At 37.6% G+C, this 12,947-nt stretch overlaps 1 protein-coding gene and 1 long non-coding RNA gene across 13 annotated transcripts; both read right to left on the bottom strand.

Moving 5' to 3' along the window:
• Positions 1 to 6,773: 6,773 nt before the first annotated feature.
• LOC136247499 (uncharacterized) lies at positions 6,774 to 10,453 on the bottom strand. 12 transcript variants are annotated; one of them, XR_010697610.1, is made up of 18 exons: positions 10,156 to 10,453; positions 9,916 to 10,118; positions 9,710 to 9,857; positions 9,519 to 9,617; positions 9,397 to 9,466; positions 9,262 to 9,329; positions 8,892 to 9,009; positions 8,668 to 8,824; positions 8,260 to 8,611; positions 8,153 to 8,217; positions 8,046 to 8,101; positions 7,927 to 7,993; positions 7,818 to 7,882; positions 7,703 to 7,766; positions 7,581 to 7,647; positions 7,114 to 7,191; positions 6,982 to 7,066; positions 6,774 to 6,933 (listed from the first exon to the last, which is right to left on the bottom strand). It is a non-coding gene; the product is annotated as an uncharacterized lncRNA (long non-coding RNA). The 12 variants fall into 12 exon arrangements; XR_010697606.1 differs by having other exon boundaries at positions 9,916 to 10,110; XR_010697608.1 differs by having other exon boundaries at positions 9,519 to 9,654; positions 10,172 to 10,453.
• A 203-nt stretch (positions 10,454 to 10,656) lies between these two features.
• LOC136247498 (uncharacterized) lies at positions 10,657 to 12,441 on the bottom strand. Its single transcript, XM_066039221.1, has 8 exons — positions 12,222 to 12,441; positions 12,069 to 12,167; positions 11,936 to 12,013; positions 11,539 to 11,875; positions 11,430 to 11,491; positions 11,288 to 11,370; positions 11,132 to 11,229; positions 10,657 to 11,084 (listed from the first exon to the last, which is right to left on the bottom strand). Exons 1-8 carry the CDS (start codon positions 12,335 to 12,337, stop codon positions 10,725 to 10,727), a joined length of 1,233 nt encoding a protein of 410 aa, XP_065895293.1. The 5' UTR covers positions 12,338 to 12,441; the 3' UTR covers positions 10,657 to 10,724.
• Positions 12,442 to 12,947: the final 506 nt, after the last annotated feature.

Raw genomic sequence — 12,947 nt, 5'->3', positions numbered from 1 at the left:
TTATTCACGTAATAACAGATCAAACTTCTGTCACGGCTACAGGGTAAACCAAGTATAGAGATAACTTGAAAATTGGTGTGTAGATAGGCTGATCATCGTAGCAGTGCCTTTTGATAGTTTGAATAGCAATAGAGTTATAGAGACAAAGTTATAAAGCAAAAACTAAGCAAGTGTAAAATCGCGGTATCGAGATACTCTAATAGAGCAGTCACCACGGGGTTAAAAAGGTGTGCAAAAAATGTCGAAAAAAAACTTACCAGTGTTCGAACCAGGGACCTCCATACCTAACACCTGCATCCTTAACCACTGAACCACTGCTACCTTGATAGTCTGGCGGCGCCCGCCCCTTCGCATAGACTAAGGGTCTGGTATGCTTAGTATAGTGGAGTTGTACCGGATTACCAAAAACTGGTGCAACCAATCAGAACGCTCCACGTTTAATCAGCGCATTTTTGTTTATGTTACGTCAGAAGAATGAATCAAATGCCCTAACAGTGACAAAAGGAGTTAGCTAATAAAGAACAAAGAGAAGAAGTGTTATTTCGGGAAGGGCTTTTCCCCTTGTTTGATACGCAAAAAACCCGGGTTACGCTCTGATTTCCTAGGTAGGGAGACATGTCTATTCTATAAAAGTAGACCAATCCACTTTTGCCTGTGTAAAGGCGAAGGAAGTTCAATATCACTGCCACAATTTTGAGTGAGGCACTTCCGTTAAGACCATTTTCGTTACGTCATTACGTTCAAATTAAATTCCTCCAGAACAACTCGGTGATACTAAGCAAACCAGACCCTTACTCCATGCGAAGGGGCGGGCGCCGCCAGACTACTACCTTGACTGATCACCTCACTTAATGTCTGCTTTATAAATGAAATTTCTAGTTGAAATCTGCTTATAATCAAACGTTTGTAATTTCATAGATCTACCAATAGAAGTTCTAGATTGTTCTAGAACATTCAATGTATTTTCTATTAGAAGTCTTCAAAAAAAATGTGCACTCTATTAGAGTATTACAATAATATTATCAAATATTGAATTAAACCATGCAATGAAATACATTTATAAGTCTGTCTTCAATAATCATCATTGTACCTACATAGAAAAGAAGAAATGTGAGTAAAAACAAACCTCAAAGTCAGCCATAGGCTGGTTTTGGGGCCTTATAAAGTACAAAAAGGAGTAAAATCCATACAAAAACAGCCAAGCTGTGAAAAAATGGTGTGGCCTTAAAAAACCTGGGTGAAAAAGTTGTGAAATCAAAGGTGGCGGCCAAGAAATGGCTGCAATGATGTTAATGCTAAAAAAAATTAATAAATGGCTGTGTGCATTGTTAAAATTTATTAGCATTAACATCATTGCAGCCATTTCTTGGCCGCCACCTTTGATTTCACAACTTTTTTCACCCAAGTTTTTTGAGGCCGCACCATTTTTTCACAGCTTGGCTGTTTTTGTGTGGATAGGAATTAACAAAACATTGTAAGCTGATAATGTGCAGCAAATTTTTTTGTAATCTAATACTACAAAATTTATAATAAACCAGAATTCTAATTAAGGACCAAATATGGTCATCAGTATTATTATTAATATGAAACCAGAGTTTACAAAACCAATCATATTTCCAAATCACACATCGGGCAAACACAAAATAACAGTTGATAGTTACACTGACATACTACTAGTTCTGACCATTATTGTACTACTTTTACACCCTACCCTCTTCCCCTGTTTCACTCATCCAACTGCTCAGATTTTCTATCTTACTTGGCGGGAAACTCTGCAAGCAGCTAAAAGTACTATATAGAAATGGTCTGAAAGGTAATACTGCAGATGTATTTCTTGTGTAAATTTCATACACGTGCTTGCTATCCTTGGCAAATCACGCTGACTTGAATTCTTAAAACCATTTATCTTGAAATTTCTAATGTGCAATTTGGAATGTTTTCCCAAACTCCTGTCACATAATTAAGCTTGCGCCTATTATGCCGGAATAAACTTGAGAATTTTAGGTCACCAATTTCGTGAGAATAATTCCGGAATTATAGGATGGTTACAGGCATAATATTAGAATAATCGGACGACCACGGGAATAATCGGTGGAATTAGGGGGCGTGTCTCTTCTTGATTACCTAGAAGAAAGAGTTAAGCTACTACAAATGATATAAAGCTGATAGGAGTGCTGGCTGAAAGGAGCTGAAAAGCCTCTAAAGGATCGATATACTCTAATAGAACGCACAAATACTCTAATAGAGCAGTCAGATCGATTCATGTTACCAATCTGCAGCCAGCATCAGGGATTTAACTGCATGATTATCTGCAATTCTGAAACTTGCACATTTTATACCAGTATACCTTCTTCAAGTCTTCGAGCATTATTATCTACCTAATTTAGTAGCTATACGGTAGTTACAGCATATTATTATACACTAATAATTAAAAATTAATACACTTGAATCATTACTGTAGATAGCTATTCTAAGTATGCTGTAACTATTATGGAAAGAAAAATGATGTGTAAAGTGGAATGCTTCATATATGGCTATTATTTCGAACAAAACTACTTATAGCAGCATCTTGAAAACTAAGTGACTAGCCACAGATATATACTGAATGAGAATAATTATGGAACAATAGGCTGGATACAAGAATAACAAAAAGAATAATAGGATAATTGTTTGGGAAATTCTGGAAAGAATAATAGGTAAAATTTTGAGCATAATAGGCTCAGGCCTACACATAATAGCTATTTAGTTATTACCCACTTGTGTAACATAGTGTTGTGAGTACTTCTGTTGATGTGTGTGACTGGATTTGCAGGAAGGGGTCTTTCACATCACACATATCAGTTGTATCAACTTTGAAAATTTTGTTGCGTGAAATATGCTAATGACTTTCAATCTGGTTAGCAGTGACAGCGTAGCTGAATAGATGGATTCATAAGTTACTTTGACAATAAAAATGTGATCTAATCTTTCAAAGTTCACAATTGGGTGTGTGCGTGAGTGTGCATGTGTGTGCGTGTGTGTGTGTGTGTGTGTGTGTGTGTGTGTGTGTGTGTGTGTGTGTGTGTGTGTGTGTGTGTGTGTGTGTGTGTGTGTGTGTGTGCATAGGCGGCGGAAAGGGGGGGCTAGGGGGCTAAAGCCCCCCTTCGGTCTGCTGAGGGGGGCTTAGCCCCCCTCAGAATGATATCACACCGAAATTATCTTTCTTGAAGACTGTGATAAAGATCGAGATACTCTAATAGAGCAGTCACTCTAATAAAGTAGTCAGTGTGTAGCGAGCTATGTAAGGATTTTTATGTAGTTTATCAGCTAGAAATGGTAGCTGGTGAGGTGGAAAACTCTTGTCAGTTGGTTGTGACCTTTTTTTTTTTTTTTTTTTGGTCTCACCTTACCAAACTATAGAAATAAGTCTGGGTCAGCCCAGCGGAGCCCCCCCCCCCCCCCTCATATCAACTACTTCCTCCGCCACTGTGTGTGTGTGTGTGTGTGTGTGTATGTGTGTGTGTGTGTGTGTGTGTGTGTGTGTGTGTGTGCGTGTGTAAGACTCCTTTTTACACATTTGGTCATAATAGACATAAATCAACAGGCCACAAGATGAATACTGTTTTGGTTCCATATATTATACTCTCAACAAATGCTTGTGTTACTTACAGGCTGTTATAAGGAGTCAGATTGTTTCGGTTTCCCTGATATTATTTCTGACGATTTTGGTTCATGCTGTGCAGCTGGAGGAACTGCCTATCTGGATTTTCTTTTCTGAAGAATGCACTGTTTGCCCTGGTAAGTGTAAAAACATTTGCATATGTATACATGTACATATATATATATCTTTTAGAATACATTTACATACGCACACATAATGTGATATACACGTATATACATACATGCAGACATTGTTAAGTTGTAGTTACCTAAGAAAACACACATTTAACCTAAGTACAATTCACGCAATAATAGTCAAGCTGCTGTCAACTTGGTTGTTTTGTGTGTCTTCTTTTTGCATTATATAATATGTACCAAATACTATAACTATGTTCATGCATCAAAAGTCATAACATGCACTATAGCACCACACATAGAACTTAACTGACATGTTAACAAATTAATGTGATTGTGGCAGTGACTTTTATTTTTTCTAGGTGTTAGCTAAAGTTCTAACACATCCAGTAGTGAATGTTACATAATATGTTTGCTTAATCAAACCTTATAATGAAAATACTGCCTGTAAGACATACTCTATACATATACTATAACTTTTTTATGTGACCACATCTGCAAAAAGGGGTCTTATAACCTTTCCAAATTCCTAAGTTTGACTACTCATAACTCCTTGAGTTTTTATCCTGTCACCTTCATATTACACTATGGCATAGTGGTATGTTAGGAGAGTAATATGACCAAATTTCAGGGTGTGGCATGTTCACAATTCAAGATATGGGTTGCCAAGTAATTGGAAAGGTTGTACTAAAAGACTGCTTTTTGCAGATCTGTTCGCACAATACAGTACATGCATACACAAGTACTATTACATTGCACATACACATGTATTACAGTGGCAGAACTAGGATTTTAAAAAGAGATAAAAGTTTCTGAAAATTAAGTATTAGAAATAATGTAACAGAAATAAGATGATTAAGGACATACCTGCAGAAATATTTGAGGTTTTAGAAACTCTGATATAGGATTTAGCCTTTTAGCTAACAACCAAAGTAAGCTGAAGGGCAAAATTGTGACTAAGCTGTAGCTTTGATTGCTCTATTAGAGTAGCTGCTTGACTGCTCAGTACTCTAGTAGTATAAATTTTAAATGCAGTGGGAGGTGAAAAGTAAAGTGTAATTGTTAGAGATGTGCAATTGCATGTACGCTATAATGTTAATGCAACAACAAAGCTAGTAAGACCACCTTAATAAAAAGGGGTTTCTGTCACAACCACAGAAATTCATCTATACGATAAACACACTATTGTACTGTATAATACAAAACACTCAGTTTATACTAGTACTCTTTCGCACAGCTAAACAATGTCATCTCAGTGAACTTTGCGGAGGGGGAATGACTGTCCAAGCCAGTAGCACAACTGAATGTTGTGAAAAGGGAGGGAAATCTTTCAGTAATGGATTTGGGTGTTTACCAGCATGTGGAATGATTGGTGAGTTCACAAATACTTTTATCACTACAAAAGATTATACATAATATTACAGTATGCATAGGTGGATCTAGGAGACACTGATGAGGGGGCTGAGGGGGGGCAAGAAGTTATAAGATAAAATCCACTAATAGGAGATAATGAAACTTTAGTGCACAAGTTATAATTATTCATTTACATAACTTTGTCTGGTATAGCTGGATGAATGAAGAGCATACACTTTCTAAGACTCTAACTGGATATCTTCTGAGAAAATTAGGTCTCCTAGGTTTGAATTTGGGAGCTTTTTCATAGCTATTTAGCGAACAAAATGCATGCTTTGCAAGGCATATAAATTGATTAAGCCTGTTGATGGTAAAGTGTACTAAACATAAGGTAGTATAACAATAATGTACAAAAATTGTCAGTTAATGACATTAGAATTGTGACTGTTCTATTGGAGTAGTGACTGCTCTATTAGAGTATCTCGATCCTTAGTACAAAAATTCAAACTTATCTGTCTCATTTTCTTCATGTGTACAGTTTATTAGTATAAAGTGCATTGCACAGTTTTCTTCTATATGCCTGTTGGATTTCTGTACTTCTGAATACAGTACTAGTGTGAATACTTGATTACTGTTTCTGATGCCAATGTAGTTCCTGTACGTTCAAGGGGGGCAAGAGAGGGGTTAGGGAGGCAAAGCCCCCCTTGACTCCGCCTCAGATCCACCTATGACAGTATTTGTATTTAATAATGTTTACATTTGCCTACAGTCACTGTGAACACCACATTTTCTGTAGAGGGAGATCCCCATTTCATCGTACCACTGTTGTCAAAGGATTGACTCTGTTATTCCATACAAGGATATTCTGGGTTGGCATTCAACTTGATCTACAATGATGCCTTCACTATCAATGCCATGTTTGTTAATACTGAAGGAGATACCAGTGAGGCTACTTGGATTGGGAAATTAGCAGTTATTCCACAAAACAGCCATAGATCTAATGCTGTTGTCTTTGACTCTACAAGCAGTAACCATTGTTGGTGAAGGAAGCTTGAATGCTGCAACAATTAAGCAGATTACATTCACTGAGAATGGCACGGCAAAGTTTAGTAAAACAATGAAGAAGCAGATTGGTAATCCTATTATACGCGTGATGTATGCTAAGCCTCAGGCTAAATTTGATGTCATTTTTTACAAGAATCATCTTAATGTGGACTGGAGTTTGAATTACGATGAGTTCCATGATTCCCATGGGCTAATGGGTATGTTACAAGCTTATATGTGACTGAGCCTGCAAAAATAGGGCATCTGAGTGCATAAAATGTGCCTACTTATTCAATGTTTCATGCATCATAACTTTTCACTTTCACTGTGAAAAAAGCTCAGAATAATAAGGTCTATAACAGTCTTGTTATGTTAGTATTAGAATGAAATAGTACAGCATATATTATTAGATTAGGGCTTTAATATAACAAGCTTATTGAATACATTTAAGATAGTCATATACTAGAGATTAAATCACTAGTATAGTGCAGTGTATTATCAGACTATACTAAGCCTATTTCAACCATATATTGGCTACTATACTATTGTACTTTTTTACTTTCCTATAATTTGTGGCTACCTTAATTAAATAATTTCTATAATTATATTTGTAATGAATTTAATTCTGTAACTTAAAACCACAACAGGTACAGTACATGGAGTATATATACAGTTTCAATGTCTCCGGGGTCATGATGGTATCCAATCAGTATCGTCGTTATTTTCATGTTAGTGGCTACTTGCAGCAACTGTATGCTCCAACTGCAGGTAAGACAGTAAATACAATTCACAAGCTCCATTAGTAATCACCTGTATTGTTGCTATTACAGTATGACTACAAAGGTATCAGTCAGTAAATTCCAATAACAGAATCTATAGCTAGAGATGAGATGATCTACAGACAGATTTACAGACTGGCAACATTATCATATTTTGGCTTACATTTTTGATCAAAAAGACAACTGTATCTTTCTTGTATGCCATTTGACTGAAAATCATATTCCAGCATCACCATTGTACCTTAATGAAAATCAGGCGTACATGTGCAGTACTTTTATAATTAGTAAAAATAATAAGTAGCAGGATTTTCCAGTCCATTGTCACGCATGCACTAAAAGCGAGACAGCTGAAGGGCCATTCACGGGTGATAAAGAACACGATGCATAATATTTTCACCATTTTTACAATTATACATCGTAACATGACACTTAGTTACATAAATCTGCCAGTTTCCTCACACTACCCAAACGCATGTGCCAAGATATGGACTGGAAAATCCCAGTACACAACAAAATAATGCCTAGCAACCAACAAAATTACATGATATGAATTAAATAACAGCTAATTCCTACACAGCCCATGAATCTGAATAAAATGGCTGGAATGGTGTAGTGGATGGTAAAACTAACCAACAGACAAAGATGTAATCCATCAACACTTCTGTTTTTCACTTCAGGTTTGTGACCCTGCCATGTCCTGATTGGTACGACACAATTGGCTGTTAAAGAGTTGAAATAAAATGATAACTCACTGTATATTCTTTGTATGGAGATCAGCACATCTATACACCTCAAAAGACGGTACATGTCAATCATCTAGTGTGACAAACAATGTTCAAATATTTGTACATTATATGCAACACTCACCTATGCAATCTGGAGATTACATGATGTGATATGAATTCGTGGGTCAGCTGTGTTCTCCTGCGGGGCTAAATAGAACAGCTAGAATAAAGCAGTGGCAGGAAAAACTGACCGATGGACATGCTGTTATCCATCTACAGTTCTTTGTTATTTCTTTTCTCACTCTGGTAAACATTCCACTAAACGGTTCAACAGGATCAGCAGAGACACCCTCAAATGATGGTAACTTACCACAAATCAGCATGCATAATTATGCATGTCTGCAAGAGACTGCATGTCACAATCACCTAGTATGACAAAAAAAGGATGAATACCCATGCATTATAGAGAGTACTCACTTATGTGCTCTGGCAACCAATGAGATGATATGATATGAAAAGCTAATTCCATACTTCCTGCCAGGCTAAAAACAGCAATCTTAAATGAGGTAACTAATAAAACTGACCAATGGAGAAAGCTGTAATCCATCTGTGCTTTTTTAATTACGTACATCATTTTGCCACTTATGGCACCACCATGCATGTCCTGATTGGTTCAACATAATCAGCAGAGACACCCGTGAAACTGTTTAATAAAAATAATATGTAAATGGGCATTTGCAATTAAATTTGTTGCATTGGCACAAAAATTCATAATTAAACTCTCTTCCAGAAAGCAGCCACTCATTACGAGATGAATATTTTGCCTGGATAGTTACACTTGACACACTAGAAGGTACATAATTGAAGCTGGTTGTACAGACATCTGTTGGCAAATCAATCAGTTTGTTCACGAGTGACCACATCCATTGCCAATGACTAAACCAAGCACAGATGAATTATCACTTATGAAGAGTTGTTTACTACAGTTGTACCTGAACTTTTATGTAACAGCTGCTACATTTTGTGTTTGTGTTTCTCCAGCTGCCAATCTTTTTATGTGTCAAATTCAATGGCCAAAGCAACAAATTTAGTTGCCAAAACCAGTACGTAACTCGCTGCACATCCTCTCAAAGTCCGTACACTTCAAGACTAGTATTGTACACATGTCAATCACCTAGTGAAATAAAAATGGTTGAATAATTATGGTAGCACTCACCTAGGGGAAAATTGCATGATGTGAGAAGAGTGTAGGAGTCAGCTGTGCTCTCCTGCACAAACGGGTGGAATGTGGTAGGTCATGTAAAAGTGACCAATGGACAAAAGCTGTAATCCATCTAAAAGGGGTAACCGGAAAAAGGGGACAAGTGACATTTTAAAAATAAGGTGGCCATGTGGTGGGCACCAAATAGCATTTAAAAACCATAATTGAATTGTTGTAATTTTTCTAATATATTCATCTAGAACTCTTAAAAATCTGTCAACTTACTAACAACATTTTTTTGCATGCCTTAAATAAGTCATTTCCATTTTTAAGAAATAGAAAAAATCTAAATGGCACATGTCCCTTTTTCCATTGATCCCTTTACCTGCACCTCTTCGTTATATACTTGCAACTCTCCCTTCAAGTTTGTTTACATTGTGTAGTCCCAATGTCCTAAATTGTCCAACAGGATCAGCAGAAACAATCATTAAACAGCCACACATTAATAGTGATGACTTACTGTAAATCATCATGTGTGCCACCTCTGAAACTTTAACAATGCACTACTGTATAGTTCTATGCCAAGTTACCTAGTATGACAAAAATGGACAAATAAATGTGTGCATTATATAGAGTTCTCACCTATGTGCTTTGGCTGGCAACCAATAAGATTGTGTGATGTAAAGTGGAAGAGCTATAATTTCCACAAAGTTCCTAAGCCCCACTATGCTCTCTTGAGGGCTAAAAGCAACAAGTTCAAATGAGGTAATGACAGGTACTAATGGACAAAGCTATAATACATCCATGCTGTTTTCATTATTTCTGTTTCTCACTTCAGGATATGTGGCCCAGTCATCTCCTCATTGGTCCAAAACAGTTAGCAAAACAACTGCTAACCAGTTGATAATTCACTGTATATCCGAATCAATGTGCACCAGCTATGCACATCTGTACACTGCTAAGACTGTACATGTCAATTATCTAGTATAACAAAACAAATAAAAATGCTAGTGGTAGCTACATTACAGCTAGCACCTACCTAAGTGATATCTAGCATATGAGTGCACGGGTCAACTGTGCAATTAACAAACCAACTGGATATAGAGACAGGTAAAACTCAAAGTAGTAATCCATCTGCACTTCTTCATTGTTCCTAATCTCACTCCATTTTAGCTTGTTAAACATTCCACCATGTCCTAAATGGTCCAACAGGATCAGGAGAGACAACCACTAGCTAAACAGCTGCAAAGTTAAAATCATGTACATTTCAATCACCTACCATGACCAAAACGGACCAATAAATGTGTAGAATCAGTTGTGTGCTCTGGAAACCAGTGCCTATTTGTGTAAGGTTTACTAGAAGAGCTCGCGAGTTGGGATCTGAGGCCTACAAAAGTGCCGGAGTTGTAACAACCATAGATAATAGAGGCTTCTCTGTGACAACTGAGCGCGCAAACTGGTAATCCATCTGCGCCTCGTTACATACCGCCTTTTCTATTTCTCTTGACAAATATTAGTATCCACCGACATCTTCAGTGCCACTACAACTCCCGTAAACTAATGTGCACAAGCAGGTCCAACAGTTCGCGGACCACATTATAGTGTTTGTGCATTCTGAGCGCGAGCCCAACTGGATACGGAATATAATACAGAGTGAAGCACAGTGCATTTAGGAAACTGATTGATCTTCGTGCAAAGTGCTGTTTGCAACCTATCACGAGTACCTATTCACAGCTATATAACTAGTTACAGCTGGCTACTTCATCCAATCCTTTTCATAATAGCTACAATCATTATACTGTAGAGTACAAACCTACACACAAAAAATGTCTAGTCTAAAATCTATGCTTAAACATCAGACTCAATTCCATCCTCTACGTAGTCATTATCTCCACATCCACTGCTGCTTTCTGTAGTCAGTGATTGGGGGGCATTAGTAATCATCCACGTCTTAGCCTTAGGTGGTGGTGCCCTTTCAACTATCTCACCTTCTTGGCGGTTTTTAGCAAGGCTTTCTTTTCTCCCTTTGTCAAGATGATCCATCAGTTTATTAAAGTCATCTGACCTCCATGATTGTCGATGACGTACAAACCCACCTTCGTCATCACTTTCCTCTTCGGTCATCATTTCAGCAGTGACATGCTTCCATAGCTTCTTTATTCGGGATGACCTACTGTTTTTCACAACTTTGTTGCGGCGGTCATATATCTAAAAAAAAACTTGATGCTTGGTAACAATGAATCAAAATGTTGTACCCTTTGTTGACGAGATCTAATTCTTGTCTTTTTCATCGTTTCTATTGACTTGTCCTTTTCTTTGCTCTGGAGTGTCTTTTTGTATGTTCTACATCCATCTAAAATTAATAGATTATAAAATTTAAGAAGTAGCTAACATAATGGAGCTCCACACACCTCTTATTTGTTGTATTGGATAGTCCTTGTGTAGCTCTTTTATCATGATGCTTACAATCCTATTGTTATGCTCACCATCAATCCTAATAAGTTTATAAGATATAAATGAAGCTGTATGTCTATAGCTATTTATACAGCATACCTTTCATGGCAATGAAACTGATTTGTTTCATCAAAGTTGGAATGCAGGACTCGTATCTTATACTAAATAATGTATGTTAGATATACTAGTATATATTCATATAAAATACCTGTAAATCTGGTGGAGTTCTTTTACATCTTCCTGCTCCACTACAACTTCTTGTCCCTGATGATGATGATGACCCATCATACAATGATTGATGCGATCCAGATGAGCTTTGTTGCCTTTCTTCTATGTTAGCCACTTTTTTCTCAATGGTTATCATCCATCTGTCCAGTTCTTGAAAAGCCGATTCCATGCTTCTTTCAATTTGCTGAAAAAGCTGGCAGACTGAAGACTCAATGGCTTGGCCTTGGTGTGAAAATGTGCCTGAGTAATTCGACAATTCACCCGGTCCCCATGATTGCCTTGTCCATGACTCGCCAACATCACCACATTCACTAAAGCTGTTTTTTTTTTTCAATGCAGATACATGTAAAGAAACCACCTTACGGTAACAAACTAACCTATGATCCATCTCGTAGGAGTCAGCAAGGTGACTGCTGTCAGAGATACTGCTGACATTTTGACTCTCAGGATTACTCCTTCAAGGCCGGGACATGCAGTTAGAAATAATGCTAGCTAATTGTGTGTACTCACATAGTGCAAAGAGGTTCTCTTCCATATCTTCTAGGAGTTGACGTAGAAAAAAAGGAAGTGGTATTGCTTCGCGGCAAAGGTAGACTATCGTCCATGACACTGTTCAAAAAAAGGCGCCAAAAATGAAAATTTGGCTCAGTGCACTTCACTAACCTTAAAACTTCCGTAGCAGAAATCCTGCTGCCCCTTTGGTGGCGCTGAACAGGCGCTGGAGTTGAGCTCCTCTGTGGTACATTAGATTTAGAACCATGGCTAGAAAGAAACATCATGTCAATTCGCGCGCAGCATAAACTATTATAGTCTCGCGGCGCCCTACCCCCAAAAAGTATCTGGTGAAACTGTGTACAAAAGTTTGGCGTTACCGGAATGTTGGGGGCTCCAATCAGATCGCTCCATTTATAATTAGTGACGCAACCTAGCAGCTAATTCTTACGTGGCTGGTCTTATGGCTTCGAGGTTCAACTGTAAAATTTAATACATTGCAGATAGAAGGTTGTTACTACAGTGGCATAGCGACTTGCCGATTCACTGAATTGAAGCCGTGTCAGCAGAGTACAGTTAAGTCTTTCGTGCTAGGACAGGATTTGTTGTCTCTTCCTACTGGTACTCGAGCTTACCTCCATGGGTTTAGTGTCTAAAAGAGAACGAAGAAAGTCCATACTCAATTACCATTGTAGTAAGCCCTTTACAGGCACTGGTCTCTAGTACAGAAGGGTGTACAATCCATTTATGTTCAATAAAAGTTCGACAGTCCGCATGAAGATGAAACTATCGAAACTAGCTATATAGTTAAGTGCAAATGACTATTCTGTAATATTTATAAGTCCTGAGTTACTGCTTGGAGACAAAAGCTGGGTAGTCTAAGACATCTTCCATTGA

Source organism: Dysidea avara, chromosome 2 (genome assembly GCF_963678975.1).
Source record: "Dysidea avara chromosome 2, odDysAvar1.4, whole genome shotgun sequence".
In the NCBI taxonomy this organism is placed as follows: domain Eukaryota; kingdom Metazoa; phylum Porifera; class Demospongiae; order Dictyoceratida; family Dysideidae; genus Dysidea; species Dysidea avara.
The sequence above is the reverse complement of the archived record's forward strand: the minus strand, read 5'-3'. Positions and strand labels throughout refer to the sequence as shown.

Excerpts from the sequence above, each read along its gene's own strand:
- LOC136247498 (XM_066039221.1), bottom strand. The coding sequence starts at position 12,337 with ATGATGTTTCTTTCTAGCCATGGTTCTAAATCTAATGTACCACAGAGG. Across the intron at positions 11,876-11,935 it reads TCCTACGAGATGGATCATAG|CTTTAGTGAATGTGGTGATG; the intron begins GTTAGTTTGTTA and ends AAAAAAAAACAG. Across the intron at positions 11,085-11,131 it reads TTAGATCTCGTCAACAAAGG|ATATATGACCGCCGCAACAA; the intron begins GTACAACATTTT and ends GTTTTTTTTTAG.